Genomic DNA, 17,594 nt, shown 5'->3' on the forward strand with positions numbered 1-17,594 from the left:
CAGGATTAAACACTGAGGAGCTCTTTCTTTGCCTTAGCAGTGGCTAAAGCACTTGGCAGGACAGAGGCTAACAGTGTGTCTTGGAAGGTGTGCTTGTAAATGACCCTGCTGCTATCCATGCGGCATGGAGAGGAAGCCTCAAAGTGGGCACCTGGAGCTTTCTTCTGGGCATGTGATGGACCCACAGGTGTTTTGGTGCTGGGGGATTGCTCTCTCCATTGATTCCGCCTCATCCAGGCAAATCTCGAGCTTCTGCTGTAGAGCTGCCTTCTGCTGCAGAAGCTGATGCCCAGTGTGTGAGCAAGGGCTGGTTTTCCAGCTCCTCCTGTGCTCATGCAACTCCTCATGTTGTGTATTTGCAGTGTGCTCCCGCGTATCCCCAGGGCCTGCACTCGGGTGGCAGCACGAGGTGGGAGAAGAACCATTGCCACTCGACCACCAGCTGCGAGGCCGGACAATGAAGGCCCTCAGGAGGCAGAAGAGGTAGGTGCTCCTGATGCATGAGGCACTTCTTGTGCCAGTCTGAATTACGCTAAAGGAATCAGCCGATGGGCAGTAGCTGTACAAGATCCCTCCAAGGTGTTCCTTTGAGCCCTCACTCTCTTTGCCAGCGGCTTGTTTTCAAAGACACCACTTGTCTTCTACTTTTTTAATGCATCTGTTACTTCTGCATGCTGAGAGAAGCTGAGTGGACTTGGAAGCAGAGCAGTAATCCTTTGGGAATTGTCTTGCAGATCGAGACAACAGTTGAGAAGCTGCCTGAAGAACCACCTATTCTTCAGAAAGTGTTTGAATGTTACCTGGAAGATGGGGGTTTTTCCGTCACGTATTCCTTGTCCGGCATAATGCAGGAGGTGAAAACTGAGGCCCAGCAACAGGGGACTGAACCAAAAGGGTACGTATGTGCCAGCTCCAGGAAAAGCCTGGGACTGCTGAGTAGCAGAGGTCCTACAATGGTCAGACTCCCAAGCCCAGAGGCACTGGGTTGCACAGAGCACCCTGAGAATTCTCAAAACATGGGATGGATCTGCGTTGCACCCGGACACTAAGTGCCTCTTTCCAGCCCCAAGCAAATGCCAAGGGCTCTGCTGGAGAGTGCAAATGGGACCAGGGTGGAGGAGCTGGGGAAGGACAGAAGCAGGAGGGGTCTCAGAGTGAGAGTTGTCAGTGCTGCTGCATCCTCTTTTCACAATGAACAAGTCATGCTGGCCTAGGATGAGACTTCTCTTCCACAGCTCAGCACAGACTGCAGCTTTGGGACCTGCAAGTCCTGAAAAGCTGAGCGCAGAGGGGCCCCTCCAGGGTTTGCCTGCACCTTTTCCAACTGCTCCCCAAAGGTGAATCCCAGAGCCGGGATCACCCCCCATCAGGCTCAGCCACAGGCTGATGTGCTGCAAGGGGACCTTGTTTGGACACAGGGGCCTGAGGAGGGCCTGTGTCCCCGGGAGATGCCATCAGAAGTGCATCCAGGCACACATGTCCTGAGCTAGTGTGTGGTATTTCTCTGCCCTTGTCCCTGTGCATCACGCAGTCTCTTCCTTTCTCCCACCTTAGCCCTGGCAAGGCAGTCAAGAAGAAGAAAAGGAAGATCATTCATGATGACCTCTCACAGCCAGTTTTAATCTCTTGAATTAAACTATATCCTCCAACTAGTGTGGACCATTTTTTGGGGTGGAGTTGTATGGGAATAACCAGGATCCCAAGAGCAGAAGTGAAATCTGACAAGCTGGAGAGTTGGGGCCAGGAGAGTCCATGGCAACAAACCTTGGCTGAGTGCTGAGGTGTCACCTCTGTGGTGATAAAGGTGACCTGGCAGTGTGTCCTGGCCCTGCTGGCATTGGCTGGCCTTGGCGGCCCTGACCTGCCTCCCCTGAGGCCTGCGCTCATCCCTGCCCATGGGCCCAGATGCCCCTTGGGCTCAGCGTGGGTCCCTCACCAGTGTGGGAGGGGAGCCGGTCTCCAGCCCCAGCCTGGGTGCTTTGCCTCTCCCTGGGTCCGGCCGGGGCTGGGGCTCTCTCCAGGGCTCCATGGGGCCTGCGGGGCCTGTGGGAGTGCAGGGACGGAGCTGCGGCCCCCACGGGTCACACAGCCACTGCTGGCAGCGCCTGCACTGCTGGCACTCGGCGCGGCCAGGCCCAGGGCTGGAGGCAGCTGCAGCCGGGCGTCCTGGAGGGGAGGCAGGAGGAGCTGCCCCAGGGCCTCAGGAACGGCAGCCTGGAGCCAGCGCCCAGGGCACTGAAGCCCCACGAGCTTCCAAATGTCACCACGAGCTCCCACATTGGAACCGTGCAGAGCCCCCAGGGCCACCAAGGCGGCTGCTCCCGGCGCTGCTGCCAGGCCAGTTGCTCCTGGGTGAGCCCAGTGGAGACCCCTGCAATGGCTTCAAGTTGCAGGGAGAGGACACGGGATTCGAGGTCCAGGGTGCTGGGTCTGTTCAGCTGAGAGAAGAGGCAGGAGAATCTCAGTGCTGCCTGTAGCTGCCTAAGAGGAGCGTGGGGAGAAGTTGGAGCCAGAGCCTTCCCAGTGGTGCCCAGGAACAGGATGAGGGGCCTAAGGTTGGCTGACACTGAAGGAAGGTCCCAGAGCCTTGGGGAATCCATCCCCAGAGAGCATGAGAGCTCAGTCCTGGGAAATCCCCTCTGTTGCCTCCACTTGCAGGAGCCCCTTCCCTCCACAGCAGCTCTGTGACTGTCTGGCGAATGAATGTCCCTCCAGGCCCCACTGGCTCCATTGGCATCGCCTGCTCTAGTCTAAATGTAGAGATTGGCCTGACACAAAGTGACATGGGGAGAAAAACCTTTTGAGGGTTTTATTTGAAGGAAGCAATGTCTTTTGCCAACTAGGGCTTGTGTGGGCACATGGGTGCTCTGGGACACGATGCAGCAGCATCTCTGTGCCCGCCAGGACACAGTGTCTGTCGCTCTGTGCCAGTTCCGCTCTCGGGATCCTGCAGGGCTCTTTCACCTGCGCCCCTCCTCTCGATGCCCCGTGATGCAGCGGCAGCAGAACGCTCTGCGCAGAGCCCGAAGCGCCGTCCTGAGCTGCAAGCACCATCGCCTGGGAGCTGCGACATGCGGGAGGGCAGTGATGCCTGCAGTGGGAAGGAGAGCTGTGGGCAATGGGCTGCGCGTGTGCATGGCGAGCACCCGCCTGTCCCCAGCACCAAGGGCTTCCCAAGGGGCTGTGGCCTTTGCACAGGAGGCCCCGAGCACTTCCTGCTGCCGACCTCAGTGCCTCTTGCTGTCCCAGACAGGCCCACTGTCCCCAGAAGGGCTCTCCGCTTGGGTATGTACCTGGCTCAACGTCTCGCCTGGGGCTGCAGGAGGACGATGACTTCTCCTCCTCTTGGGACTCCGAGGCCTCCTGCATGGGCAGAACAAGAACACGCACCCGTCGGCCTGTGTCAGTTTAATGGTTGGGTGTTTCATTTTCATGCTGTTATCCTACATGCAGATCTTTGCTGCTGTGCAGAGAATCCCCCCCGAGCAGGGCTGGCCCAAATGCTTTTCCAAGCGCTGCCCGCACCTGGCTGTGCTCTGCCTATTTTCTTAGCACTGGCCTGTTTGCCTGCATGAAGCTCCCCTGTCTCCTCCCCTGCTCTGGATCTGGTAGTGGCTCTTCTGTACCCGGTGGTGCCACCAACACTCAATCCTCCCATCTACTGTACAAGGAGCAAGGTGCTCTAGGAGGTAGAGGAGAATAATTTCACAGGTATTTTTCAGCCTTGGTAAAATTGTCATTGCTCTCTACAAATTACTCCTGCAGCATTCCATGCCAACACTGAGCATTGTTTCTTCACTTTATTTTATTTTATTTATTTTATTTTATTTTTTCACTTTATTTTTAGTAACAGTAGTAGTATTTTATATCCTGTTGCTACACAAATTGTTGGATATCTTCCACCTTAACTGAGACTTCTTTCTTGCACCTGGTAGCCACATTCCAGAAACCTCCTGGCCTGCTTACACCCAGTTGTTTGCCCTTACACTGAATGGCAGGGGGAATAAAGAGCCTTCCAACCTGTTCTGCCAGTAAGAACCAGGGCCTGTGGCACGTTGCCTGTGGTCCACAGGCCCTGGCACGTTGCTTAAAGAAGATGTCATCCACCCCACCAGCCTGTCTGCGTGGTCTGTAGCTCCCATCATGATGCCACACTTCATCTGATGCTTCACCCACAAGCACCTACCCAAACCCTTGTCCATTCCGTGGAAGCACTTCATATATCCAAGCTTCCCCTCCACACATAAGACACGAGTCCTCCTCCTCTTCCCTGACAGTCTCCCCTGAAGAGCTTTTACCCCAGCAACACAAGCCTCCAGTTGTGTGGGTGGTCCTAATGCATCTCAGTTACTCCAACGCTGTAGAGATCCTGTGACAGTTTATGTGGCTTATGCCAGTCTACAGGCAGTTGCATATATTTGGGCTGCAAAACATTAGGTGTGTCACAGAGAATGGATTTCTCACAGTGAAACCTGTTATCAAGAGCCAAAGACGCTGTATGCAATGGCCCCACTTGAGAGCAGATCTGTGCTGACATGGAGAGCAGGTGGCAATGTAAATGGTGAGAGGAGGTTCCCACTAAGAGAGCAAAGCCTGCAGTGCCCAAGACCAGGGACAGAGCTGGGCTGTGCGGGAATGGCAGGAGAGGGGTTTGTTGCCTGAGCTGATTTGTAGCATCCTGGGGCCTGTGACAGGGATGAGCCAAACCCCTGGCAGGACAAGGGGCCACTGAAGATGTCCTTGGGCTTGAGCCAGCTGTGATCCAGCCACCCTGAGGTCATCATCAGCCCAGTTCTGGTCCATATTATGTGTAGGAGTGGGAAGATGATCATGGACAGGAGAACAAGAAGGCTGGGAGAGTGCAGAGACTATTGTTGAGACCTTGGTATGATATCCCTCCTACTCATGTAGCACGCTTTAAGGCAGGCCCTATGGACTATCCCTACAGGCAGTGGTGGAATGCAGTTGTCTAGACACCAGTAAGACAACCTGACATAATCTGAGGTCTTTGCCAGCAACTACTGAAAAAGGCAGAATTTTCCTGTAGGTCCTGACCTTGCAGATATTCTAGAAAACCCAGGCATGTGACATGGCCGTACAGGCCTACTTCAGTGTCACTGAATCAAGTGCCTGAAATTAATTACAGTAGCGGTTTGCATTGTCAACATGTTAACATGTCAACATGTTACATGTCTTCTCAGTGGTGGCCAGTGATAGGAGAAGGGGTAATGGATACAAGTTGAAACACAGGAAGCTCCATCTCCATGTAAGGAAGAAGGTCTTTACAGTGAGGGTGGCAGAGCACTGGAACAGGCTGCCCAGAGAGGCTGTGGAGTCTCCTTCTGTGAGATCTTTCAAACCTGCCTGGATGCCACCCTGTGCCCTGTGCTCGGGGAGTCCCTGCTCGAGCAGTGCGGTTGGACTAGATGATCTTTAGAGGTCCCTTCCAACCTTAACCATTCTGTGATTCTGTGGAAAAGCCACAGAATACAGCTTGAGGTACAGAACGGACTTTGAGAAAAGACAAGTCTCACGTGAATGTTGATGCTTCAGTGGTACAAGATACCCAGAGGGGACGTGAGATCAGCCCATTCCTTTGTGTTTCCAAGAAGAGTCAACAAGGAAAGAGAGACATAGTAAAGATGAAGAGATCCCAGGATGAGAGCAAGGTGGGGAAGCTCAGCTATCTGCAAACTGCAGAGAAACAGGTGCTGGCATGGGAAGAGTAGGACAGTCCAAGGGTGAGATGGGCAAGGGCAATACCATGGCTGAAAGCTTCCGAAAGAACTGGCTGGCATGGGGGGCTGCAGGCAGCCTGGAGTAGGGAATCTCTGGGATACAGGACCAAGAGACACAGAGTGTCACTGTTACAGTCTGTGTCCTTGTACCACGGGGGTCAGCCCCAGCTTGGAGCCTGAAAGGGCAGCGGACACACACAGCCCTGCCCCCTGGAGCTGCTGTGCCCACAGCGGTGCCTGGGCTGTGGGGTGAGTGCCCTGAGCTCTGCAGCCCCCTGCAGTGGGCACTGCTGTGGGGCCACCCCCAGCCTGGGCTGCTCTGCTGGGTGGGCTGGGGAGAGGGCAGGGGAGGTGGGAGAGCTGGGGAGGGCTGGGCTGGGCTGGAGAGGGTCCGGAGAGGAAAACGGCGTTTGTTGAGCTGGGTGTCCTGGGTTGCATGGATCGACTGTGAAGGGGCCGCAGGGCATTTGTCACAGACTGGTCCCTCAGTTTGGCCATTTCCAGCACTAGTCCAACATGTGACATTTGCATTGCTGGGGGAGAATGCCAAAACAGGAGGGCTGTGGTGGGCTGAGACACCAAGGGTTGTTGTGGGGAGACCATTCCCCATCCTGGAGTATCCTACTCCATGCAGTGCCTGCACAGCAGGACCATGGGGCTGTGTGCAGGGCACCAGGGACGGGAGCCACAGGGCTCCTCACTGCTCCACTGCATAAGAGAAACTGCCAGGGCAGCTCTCCCACTGCTGCCCCACAAGCTCTTGTCCCTGCTCCAGACATGCCAGGCTAGTGCACAACTCAACTCACTTGCTGTGCAAGGAGCAGATAATGCCACACAACTTGCCTGCAGCTTCTGGAAAGATCACCTTATGAGGATGACCATATCACAGTCATGCCTTCTTCCTCTTGAAGGTGTACATAACAGGGTCTAGCAGTGATAAGCTGAGCAGGGATCAGGAATGACATCTGACCAAATGCTAGGGCTGGCGGTGAGGATCCCTCACCTCCCCTTAACCTGGGACATTGCACTAAGGTATCCACGTGCAAGTATGAGAACCTGCTGCACATTCAGGAAGAAATGTGCTAGCATTTACCAGGTACAAGCAGTGTGTGCTGTCTGAGAGCTTCTGAGCCCTGAGTGCTGTTGAGGGCTTCTCCTGCCCCTCTACTCAGCCCTGGTGAGGCCGCATCTGGAGTACTGTGTCCAGTTCTGGGCTCCACAGTACAAGAGGGATGTGGAGCTGCTGGAGAGAGTCCAGCGCAGGGCTACGAGGATGATCAGGGGCCTGGAACATCTGCGCTATGAGGAGAGGCTGAGGGAGCTGGGCCTGTTCAGCCTGGAGAAGAGAAGGCTGAGAGGGGATCTAATCAGTGTATATAAATACCTCAAGGGAGGGAGTGCAGAGGACGGGGATGGTCTCTTTTCAGTGGTGGCCACTGATAGGACTAGAGGAAATGGCCGGAAACTGAAACATCAAAAATTCCATAGGAACTTAAGGAAAAATTTCTTAACAGTGAGGGTGACAGAGCACTGGAACAGGCTGCCCAGAGAGGTTGTGGAGTCTCCTTCTCTGGAGATCTTCAAAACCCGCTTGGATGCAGTCCTGTGCCACGTGCTTTAGGTGTCCCTGCGTATGCAGGGGGGTTGGACTAGATGATCTCTAGAGGTCCCTTCCAACCCTAAGCATTCTATGATTCTATGATTCTCACGTATAATGTCTGCACCTCTGTGCTGGAGACACAGAAAGGCCTCAGGGCATCCTGAAAAGGCATCAAGTTAACTACTTACATCCGTGACAAATAAAAATCAACCTGCCACTAATCCTCAGGTCTAGAAGCTCTCTTCACCTCCCGAGAAGGAACTTTCTTTTGAATATTGGGAGTCTTCTTGTTGCAGATTTCACAACATTGGGTAACCCTTCTGGTAATCATATGGATCCCCACTGTGCAACTCTGCCCCATTTCAGTCACAGCCTCAACTCGCATAGGTGTGCTTTTAGGGGGATGTGTCATCAACCCCCTCATGATTGGTGGAGTCATGACACCCGGTCTGACTGGGCATACCCACCATCCACCAGCAGTCTTTTTGCATCTCAGCAATTCAGACAACCTCGTCTCTTTTTCTGTGTACTTGGGGCTTCAATTTTTAAGGTTATTTCTGGAACCAGGGCGGCTCTGGGTAGTGACAATGGGACTCTTTCGGCTTTTTGCAGCTTCATCCGCTTTCTGATTTCCTCTGGCTACATTGCTTTGTCCAGGTTGCTGTGCCTTACAGTACATCACTGCTATCTCTCTAGGTTTGCTAACAGCCTCAAGCAGCACCATTAATCTCTCTACTGTATTTATGGGGTTCCCTTGCGAAAAGAACAACCTCCTTTCCTTCCAAATTGTCACAAGTGCATGTACTACCCCAAAGGTATATTTCAAGGCAGAATAGATATTGGCCCACTTTCCTCCAGGTAACTCCACAGTCTGTGTTAAAACAAACAATTCACCTTTCTGAGGTGATGTATTTATGGTCCATGCTCCTTGGTTCTTTGTTCACAACATGGAGCTTTTTGTACATTTTCTGTTCATTTTGGTGCATTTTGCGCCTTGTTGTGGGGCTTTCCCATTCCAAAGCGAGCAGCTTATGACTTTGTTCTTCCCGTAGGATACAAAAGAAAGTGTCTTTTAAATCCAAAACTGTAAGAAAGAGAGAGACTTAACACAATTTTTCTGTTAAGAGTAGACGGCTTAGGTACAACTGAATATATAAAAACCACTCTTTGAATGATAGCCCTTCCATCTCGTCCTCTGACTGCCTTTGTCTTGAAGACTTTGCCCCTGGCTTTAATTCCACCCTTCCTGGTGAAATAACACTGGCCACAGGCCTCCAACTAGATTCAGCACCGTTGATAACAACTCTTGAAGCTTGGCCATCCAGTCGCTTCTTGATCCACACACTCTCCACTTAACCAAACCAAACTGCCTGAGCTTCCCAGAATCCCTAGAACGATGTTACAGGACATGATGTGAATGAGAAGCTCATTTCGCAGCCCAGCTTTTACAAAGAAGCATTCCTGCCTGTTTTTAAGAATTTCACTCGATCAATGCAGTCAATAGCAATTCTCCGGCACAAGGGAGGTCACCTTCTCGGTATCTCCTTGACTTTAGCTAAGGTGAAAACAGGGAGCACACGAGACTCTGCCACTCCACGGGTCAGCATGATTCCAGGCAACACATCCCTCCTGCACCTCCAAACACCGCTTCGCAGATAGGACCCTGTGGAAACCCACATGTGTAAAGCTGCTGACGGACAGGCCAGAGCAACACGGGTGCTGAGCGAGGGCAGTAGCTGGGCACAGAATAAAGGCCTTGCTCACAAGGGCCCTTGTGCCCCAGTCGTGAGGCAGACGAGCTGCAGCTTCTATGCAAGCAGCCTGCGAGGGGCAAGGGCTTCCCAGCGCCTTTCCTGCCGCCAGGGGCACTGCGCACGCCTGGGCTCTGCAGGCATCGTGCACGCAGGCAAGGGGGCTCCCAGCGCTTGCCCTCACAGCCACGGGGCTGAGCTCGCTGCCCAGCCCTCTGCCCGCGCCTCCCTGCAGGGAACACTGCTCTGCTTCACACTTCCCCTCCAGCATTCCCAGGGCAGCAGACAAATGCCTGCCACCAATTCCCCGCGCCACCAGCCCTGCGGCTGCTTGGGAGCCACCCAGAGCCCTCCGCGCACCTCTGGCGCCAGCCCCTTCCCAGCAGCTGCGCTCTGCCTCGCAGAGGCACTGCGGCATGCCAGCAAGCAAGCTTGGCCAGCAGCAAGGAGCTCCTCTGGGCTATAGCACTTTGGTGGCAGATGTTCCGCTGTTTGCTTTTGGAGGGATTTCCTCTGTGCAAGGGAAACACCTGACGGCATCAGGGAGATCTCCTGCTTCATTACCCCTTGGCATTCCCGTCTTACCCTAAGGCTGGGAATTCACCTCTTTTAGCAAATGACCATTGTAGCTCAGTGCTGGCCAGAGCTGCCAGATCCCTGCTGCTGCTGAGGGCACATTTGTGCCTGCTCTGCCCTCTGCAGCCCTAGGAAGCCGTGGCAGGGCCAGCAGTGCAGGAGCCGCACCAAGGCTGCTCTCAGCCACAGCACACGGCCCCTGCAAGATGCGCGGCAGGACAAGAGAAGGAGCCCAGCAGCTCCAGGTGCTCCCAGGCCACCACCAACTCACAAAGGCTCTGCTGAGGACATGCACACCTGGCCCCGGGGCACAACTGCCCTTCGCGCTCATTGCGCTACAAAGGAACACGTCTCAGCCGTGGAAAACAAAACTTCCTCCAGTCCATGGGGCTGTAAGGGCAGGAGGGGAGCAGGGAAGAAAGATCAACGCGTTCAAGGCTGCTTGCAGGGCTGGAAGCAGAGCCCCAAGTGCAGCCCGGCCTCTGGGCAGGCAGCCGCCAGCAGCGCCATGGGGCTGCGTGAGGAGCCCTCCTTGGCACCCAGCAAGCCCAAGGCCACGCACTGCTCTCTGCCACCAGGCTCAGCAGGGCCAGCAAGAGTCCAGCACATGCAGACCCTTCCTCACAGCAGCCCCCCTGGCCCCTGCCGCTGCCCTCCTCCCCCCACAGAGCAGTGGAACATCCCAGAGGGGCAGTTATCGCCACGGGAACACGGATGCTTCCCAGGGCTCCGTGGACCAGTAGCCTGAGCGCTGGCCACCGAGTAGCAAGGCCAGGTGAGCAGCAGGGCCGCGCAGCACCAGGGGCCACCCGTGGTGCCCACAAGATGCAGGGGAGCTGCGGGGCTCCAGGGCAGCCTGCGCGATGCCTCCCAGGGGAGGCCCCAAAGCCGCCGCGCGCCCCTTGGCGCTCGCGCCGCTGCCCTTGCCCTTTTCTCTGCTCCGCTTGGCCCTGGGCTCCCCCCTGCCTGGCTGCCAAAGGGGCTGCCGGGGGGAAGGAGGCTCCTGCGGGCAGGCCCGGCACTGCCTGCTGCGGGCCCCACCGCTCCCGCGCACGGAGACGCCAAGAGGCTCCTGGGACAGGGACCCCTGCTCTCAGGGCTGCAAATGACAATGACTACTTTTCTCTTGCAGTTGCTCGACACTGAAAAATATGGATAATTCTCAAGTTGAAGAGATGGACTGGGAGAGCTCAGTGCAGGTACTGTGTGCGCAGGCAGAGGCTGCGCGGGGACGGCTGGCGCTTGGCTCTGCGAGAGCAGCTGCAGGGCTGGTGGCAGAGGTGGCAGGGAGCTCTGGCAGGCCTGGGTGCTGGGGCAGAGCTGTGCCAGGGCCAGGAGCGGCCAAGGCCTCGGGGGCTGCTGCCTGAGCCTGGCGCCCTGGCTCTGTGCACCGCCTGCCCCGCGCACGCAGGGGACACGAGGGCCCATGCACAGAGCCAGCGCTGCCACCATGACCATCCCCACAAGTTCTCCTGCTCTCTTCCAGACCCCCGACACTCAAGGTGAGGAGCCTATGGAGTGGGAATACTCCAGCTGTGCCCTACAGGTATTGCCCCTGCGTCCAGCTGCATGAGGGGAGCTGGGACTGGGCCTGGCCCCTTCCCACTTTCCTGTTTTCCAATGCAGGAAGGAGGGCCCTGGGACCAGGGTCCTTCAGATGTGAGACCTGTCCTGCATACACCTCCCTCTCTCTTGCAGGCTCCATGCATGAAGGGGGGGCCTTCAGGGGACCGTCCTGAGCCCATGGAATGGCAAAGCTATGGCAGCAGCCAGGTACAACCCCCGCAGCCCTTGGACGCGCTTGTCCTTTTTCTTCCCCACGCACCGTCCCCACCAAGGTCTCCCGCTCTCTTCCAGACGGTGGGGAACAACGGCCTGGTCGGCTGCAGCCAAGAGGAGCCCATGGACTGGGAGAGCTCTGGCTGCAGCCCCCAGGTATGGCCCCTGCTGCCGGCTGCACGGGCAGAGCTGGGGCTGTGCCCGGCCCCTTGGCGCTGCTCCGCGCTGCCTTTGGGGAGCAGCCGCGCGGGAGCCTGGCCCAGGTGTGCGGGCGCTCTGGCGGGCCGCGGCGCCGGGGCAGAGCTGCACAGGGCGCAGGAGCGCCCAAGGCCTGGGCACCTGCTGCCTCAGCCCCTCTGCCGGCCTCTGGGCTGCGCTGGCCACGCCAAGCCTCTGCCAGGGCACCAATGACGGCAGCGCTGCTGCCAAAGAGCCCGCGCAGCCGCCAAAGAGCCTCTGCTCCACGGGAGCCCCCGAGCCGCTCCTCGGCCCTGCTCACGCCTCCTTTCCCTTGCAGGCCAACGTCCCCTTCACTCTGGCTGCTGCCAGCAAGCGCTGGGCCCAGGGATGCCAGCGATAACCTGCTTTTTTCTATAGACTCTTATAGTAGCATTTGTTGTTGTTAATTTGTTGTTGATAGTGTTGTTGTTATTGTTGATTATATTGTTGTATTTTTTCTTGTTGTTATTGCTTATTATATTGTTATTTTTGTTGTTGTTGTTTAAATATATATTCCTGTATCATGGCTTAAGTGTTGCGTCTTGTTTCCACTTGAGCTCAGGCAAAAAATCATCCCCATTGCAGATGTGTGTGTGCAGCCCCATGATTCCAGACCCTAGGGGCCAGTGAGGGCCAGCAAAACGTCCCTCTAGAACTTCCCTTCACACATGGCCCTGGGTTGTCACAGTCTCTTTGCCATCTTTTCTTTTTCTTATTCTTTTTCTTTTTTCTTCTTTTTCTCTTTTCCTTTTCCTTCTCCTTATTATTCCTGTGTGTACTTTTTTCTTGTTCCTCTCCTTTGTTTTCTTTTTTTCTGTTCTTTTTCTCTTTTTTTCCAATTTCTTTTTCAAATCTCTTCTTCCTTTTTTTTCCATTTCTTTTTCTTTCTCTTGTTCTTTTCCCATGTCTCTTTCTGTTTCTCTTCTTATATCTTTGTATCTCTTCTTTCTTTTCCTTTTTCCTTTTTGATCTTATTTTCCTTTTCCTTTCTTTCTTTTTCCTTTCACTGTTTATTTTCCTTTTTATTTTTTCAATCTTTTTCTTTCCCTTTCCTTTTACGTCTATTTATCCTTACTCTTCTTTTTCCTTTATCTCCTTTTCTCTTTTTTTTAACCAACCTCTTTCCCCTTTCTTCCTTCTTTGCTTTGCATTTATTTCTTCCAAAGTTGGTCTCCTGGGAGAAAATTGTTGCAGAGGAAAGGAGTGTAGGACATCACTGAGCCCAAGAGCATTCCCCACAGGCAGCAGGGACTGCAGCTCTGCTCAACACTCAGGCGCTTCCCTTCTAAATGCCTGCACTCAAGCAGTGCCAAGAGAGGACAAGCTCATCCTCAGGAGAGCAGGCATGGCTCTCTGGAAAGGAAGGGAGCCTCCAAGGCCAGGCCTGCAAAGGAACAATGGTCCTTTTCCAGCAATGTGTATCCATTCCAATGACAGGTGGTGGAATTTCTTGCTCCCTTAGGGTGTTCGGAGTGAGTGTATGGTGCCTGGCAAAATGGGACAAGCGAGGAAGAAGACAAGGAGGTTGTTGGCAGATGAGCTGGCAGGCAGCAGTGCCAGCCCCAGCGGGAGTCACGCGGCACACGGGGAGCAGCTGAGTGCGCCCAACAGCCTGGCTCATTGCGGGCAATGACCACCTGCAGGGACCAGCCCTCACGCACACGCTCGCCCCAGTCCTGCTCCACTGCTTTAGCCCTCTCTTCAGCTTCCTTCAAAGAAGCTGCTCTGGTTCTGCCGCATCTCTGCATGGCTCTGCATGGCTCTGCATGGCATGTATCTCTTCTTTCTTTTCCTTTTTCCTTTTTGATCTTATTTTCCTTTTCCTTTCTTTCTTTTTCCTTTCACTGCTTATGTTCCATTTTATTTTTCCAATCTTTTCCTTTCCCTTTCCTGTTGTGCATTGGAGTGCATTTGGAGTGCGGCTGCAAAGGGCATGCCAAGGGAAGTGTTAAGCAGTGCCACGACTCATGCCTGGCTGCCGAGGTCCACCATCGCGAGACGGAATGAACAACACTTCAATGTGAAGCAGGTTCGAATCGTTTTACTACTGTCTGCTATGTAGCTTTATACAATTCCAACATCTGTACACGCGGACACGCACTAAGCAACAGCACTCCCATTGGTTGGGCTATAGTGTCCATGCATAACTAGCTTGCAGCTGACTGGTGTTCTTCTCGATGCTCTGTTGCTGGGCCTCCCGGACGCTTATCTGGTTGTGGCTGGCTTAGTTCATTAAAAGTTGCTAACAAGCGTTATCTTCTCCTCCGGGTGACCTTGAATCCTATTACTTCAGTTCCTCATATTCTTGCAAAACAACCAAGGCCCCAACACTTCCCCCTCTTTTTTCAAAAACAGAATTAGTGATATCATGCATCAAGCGTTGCAAGCATTGGCAGCAGCAAGGCAACATAGTTACAAGCACGAGTATAACCATCCCGATCACGCACAAGTGGTACAAAATTCCTGTAATCCATGGTCCTAAGCCTAGCGATCTGAGCCTATCTTCTAATCCCCAACTTTCTTCTTTTAACCTATGCAGTCCTTCCCTCAAGTTCACAATCTTTTTATGGACGGACTCTGAATGATCGGACAAGTTTAAACAACACATACCCTCAAAATCCTCACACCCATGCCCATGTGCTAATAGCAGAAAATCTATTGCGGCTCTATTCTACAGAACAGCATGATTAACACTAGCTACAACCTGCGATAGCTGGTGTAAAATGTCTGACGTTAAATTTAACTCATTCCTTGTCCAGCATGCTAGCTGCTTTAAGGAAGTCATTGTTCGGGCGGCAGTGCCCCCTGCGAGATGTAGGGACACAAAGATAGTTATTCCCCATTGCTGGAAAAAGGTTTTACAGGTGTTACTCTTATATGTGGGTGCGTTGTCTGTCTTTATGATGTCAGGCTTCCCTAGGATGGCAATTGCCTGAGCCCAATGTTCGCAGGCCAACTTGGCGTTTGTGGAAGTGGCTGGGGTCGCCCAAAGAGCCTTCGAGCAGGTATCTACAGTAACATGTAAATACTTCAGTCGCCCAAAGGACGCAAATTCTGTAACATCCGATTGCCATATCTGCCTTGCTTGTAGCCCTCTCGGGTTGGTACCCATTTCTTGTAAAGGGGTCAATCTTGCACAATCAGGGCAGGCAGCAATAATAGCGCGAGCTGCTGCTCCTGCTACAAAAGGAGACGTAAAGAAAGCCTCCCACCAACTCCATAGTTTTACTGTGTCGTACTATTCTGTCAATACTGCACTACCTGCTTCTCGTCGGGTCCTCACCCGCTGTGTTGCATTTGGGTGAACCCAAGGCATAGCCATACTGACCTGTCCAACCGTACATGGCCCTCCAATTGTTTTGGTGGGGACCCCATTCCAAGTTCGGTTACCACAGAAGGGGAAATAGCCCAGACATTCTGTTGTTGCACATAGTGACGGTTGCACAGTCTTGGATCTTTTCAGGACCCTCCGTCAGTCATCTTGATCATTATTAGAAGGAAGGTTATCATCACTCCAGCGCGCACCCGCACCTTTGGCAGTGGTCTTTTTTCTCCTTGTCCGAAATGAGCGCTTATAGGTGTTACTGATTCTTCCCCACGGCAATGGTGATTTAACACATAAAGGGCTCGACTTAAAAGTTTTTGCTGTTCTTTCTAAGGTATGCCACCTGTATATCCTTCCCCCTCCCCAAGCCGAGTTAACTGCTGTTTAAGAGTGCGATGCGCGCGTTCAACAATAGCCTGTCCCTGACTATTGTAAGGGATTCCGTGTTTCAATCAGATCCCCCATTTTTCCGCCCATGCTTGTGTTGGTCTAGATCGAAAGCAAGGGCCATTATCTGTTTTAATGTGCTCGGGCGAGCCCATGACCACAAAACATGTGGTTAGATGCCTGCAGACAGGTAGGGCCCTTTCGCCGGTCTGCACCATGGTCCACACAAATTTAGAGTAGGTGTCTATGGACACGTGGACATACTTGAGGTGCCCAAATTCAGGTACATGTGTGATGTTCATTTGCCACATATCTAATGCCTTTTTGATTGCTTCACCGAGCACTTCCATTTGAGTTTGAACACTCTTTTGTGGCTGCATTGCTAAAAATACCCATTCCAGAAGGATAAAGCGATGAGTGTAATGATAATTGTCTTCTCCCCCTTTTTTCTTTTGCCACTGCATGATGAGGGCAAACACCGAGATTGGGTTGGAGACGACCATGAGGCATATTGGAAGCTCAGGGCATTGCCGTCCTGCCCACTGGGTGGAGATGAGCTGTCCTACGCGATGGATGCATTGTTCCTGGATATCGGGGCACACGTTTACATGATTGGCCCGCACACAGTCTCTATCCTGCACTGATTAGCTTGTTCACAGATTCTTCCTCTCCTACTTTTGAGTTCTTGCAGCTGGTGACTTTCCCACAATCTTTTTGCCTTGGTCTTAGTCCAGCTCATTGTATCCGTCTTCTATCGGGAACTCTCCGTTACTTAGATATGCTCCCACAATTTCCCCTTTTTTCACTGATATGATGTATTCAGTAGGCTATATGGATTCAGGTCTGTCCAGTTGCTTAGAGGAATGCCTAACACCAGTGCATCAAATTAATCTGCTGTCCCACAAAGCCAACAACTCTTAATTTGGGTATAATTAACAATATGCCTAAGAAGCACGACATATCCATTAAAAGAAGCATCAGCTCCTATAATAGCATTAAAAGCAACATTACCTCCTAAAAGCCACAATATACAGCTAATAATAACAGTAACGTTTCTTCCTCCCATGTTGTTCTTCTGCAGGCTCACACTTTCCACAGTTAGGGTACCGGCTGCTTGCCTGCTACGTCTGATGTCTGCGAGTTTGCTTCCAGCCAAGGTCTCACCCATTTTGCTGGCACCCATCTGGTTCCAGGATCTGTAATGACACAAGCATACCCTTTTCCATTTTCCCGTGTTCCTGTCTCTCAGCATCACCTTACACGGACCCGACTTTACTTCTGTCAGGGCTCCCTTTAGCCCAGCCCTGTGTTTGACCATCAGAGGGACTAGGCTATCCTGGGGTAATCTCAACAATTTAAAACATATACTGCTCTTGCCAATTTCTTATTTTTTGTAGCTGGCATTTCAGTGTTTGGTTCATATGTTCCACTATGTCACGGTCCTCAGGATGCAATGGTTTGGTGAAAAAACAATCTTTTAAATCACTTATTAAGATGTCCCAATCATTTGGAAGGTCCTCTATTTCCATTTCTATTTATGTTTGCATAGCTTCAATTTGGTTTCCTCTCTTGCCAAGGATACAAGTCAGAGTGCGGCTCCCAGTCCTCCACTGGCCGATGGCAGGCGGGTGGACGGGGGAGGTAGTCTGAGTTATTCCTGGCTTTCCCGCTTTCAAATTCTGCACTTTCTTTTGTGCTTATTCAGCCCTCTCTGCTGATATATACTACACAATAAAGATCTAAACACCACACACACAAACAGCGCAAACACAATTTCCATCCAGTGGCACGACCTCACGTAGCTGTGCACTCCGCTAGTGAGTTCCACTGGTTGTCGGCAGGACACTGAGACTGAACATTCCCTCGAGTTGGCGGATTAGAGGGTTGCTGACAGGCTCCTAACTCGGCGGGCGTCCCCGCAGAGACAACGTGGGTCTCAGTGTTAGGTGCCTCACCCCCCTCTCTCTCCGCACTGTCTGTTTATGCCTGGTGCATCCTGCCACATAGGGCCAGTACGTGCCAGCAGGCAGACTGGGGAGCGGACAAACTCTGCCTTCAGTCACATAACCTTCCCTCCTGGTCGCGCAGGTGTGCATACCAGTAAGTGGTCCCAGCTGTCAGTCTGAGGGTCCTGCTTTCTCATCCCCCTCCCTCTCAGGTGTTTGACCTTCAAATTAGTTTAGAGGATGTTTGCAGTTAAGCTGGCTACAAGTCCGGTC

General features: G+C 53.1%; 1 protein-coding gene across 1 annotated transcript in view; it reads left to right on the forward strand.

The window, feature by feature from the left end:
* LOC148595891 (maestro heat-like repeat-containing protein family member 7) overlaps window positions 1–1,630 on the forward strand; it is a 34,407-nt gene extending 32,777 nt beyond the window's left edge. Inside the window, 3 exon segments of the mRNA XM_088539818.1 lie at window positions 384–483; window positions 735–895; window positions 1,555–1,630. Coding sequence (XP_088395944.1) covers window positions 384–483; window positions 735–895; window positions 1,555–1,630 — 337 coding nt within the window.
* Window positions 1,631–17,594: the final 15,964 nt, after the last annotated feature.

This window comes from Tinamus guttatus, unplaced genomic scaffold, assembly GCF_059628265.1.
Source record: "Tinamus guttatus ecotype Peru unplaced genomic scaffold, ASM5962826v1 Tinamus_guttatus_pri_ptg000049l, whole genome shotgun sequence".
NCBI lineage: Eukaryota > Metazoa > Chordata > Aves > Tinamiformes > Tinamidae > Tinamus > Tinamus guttatus.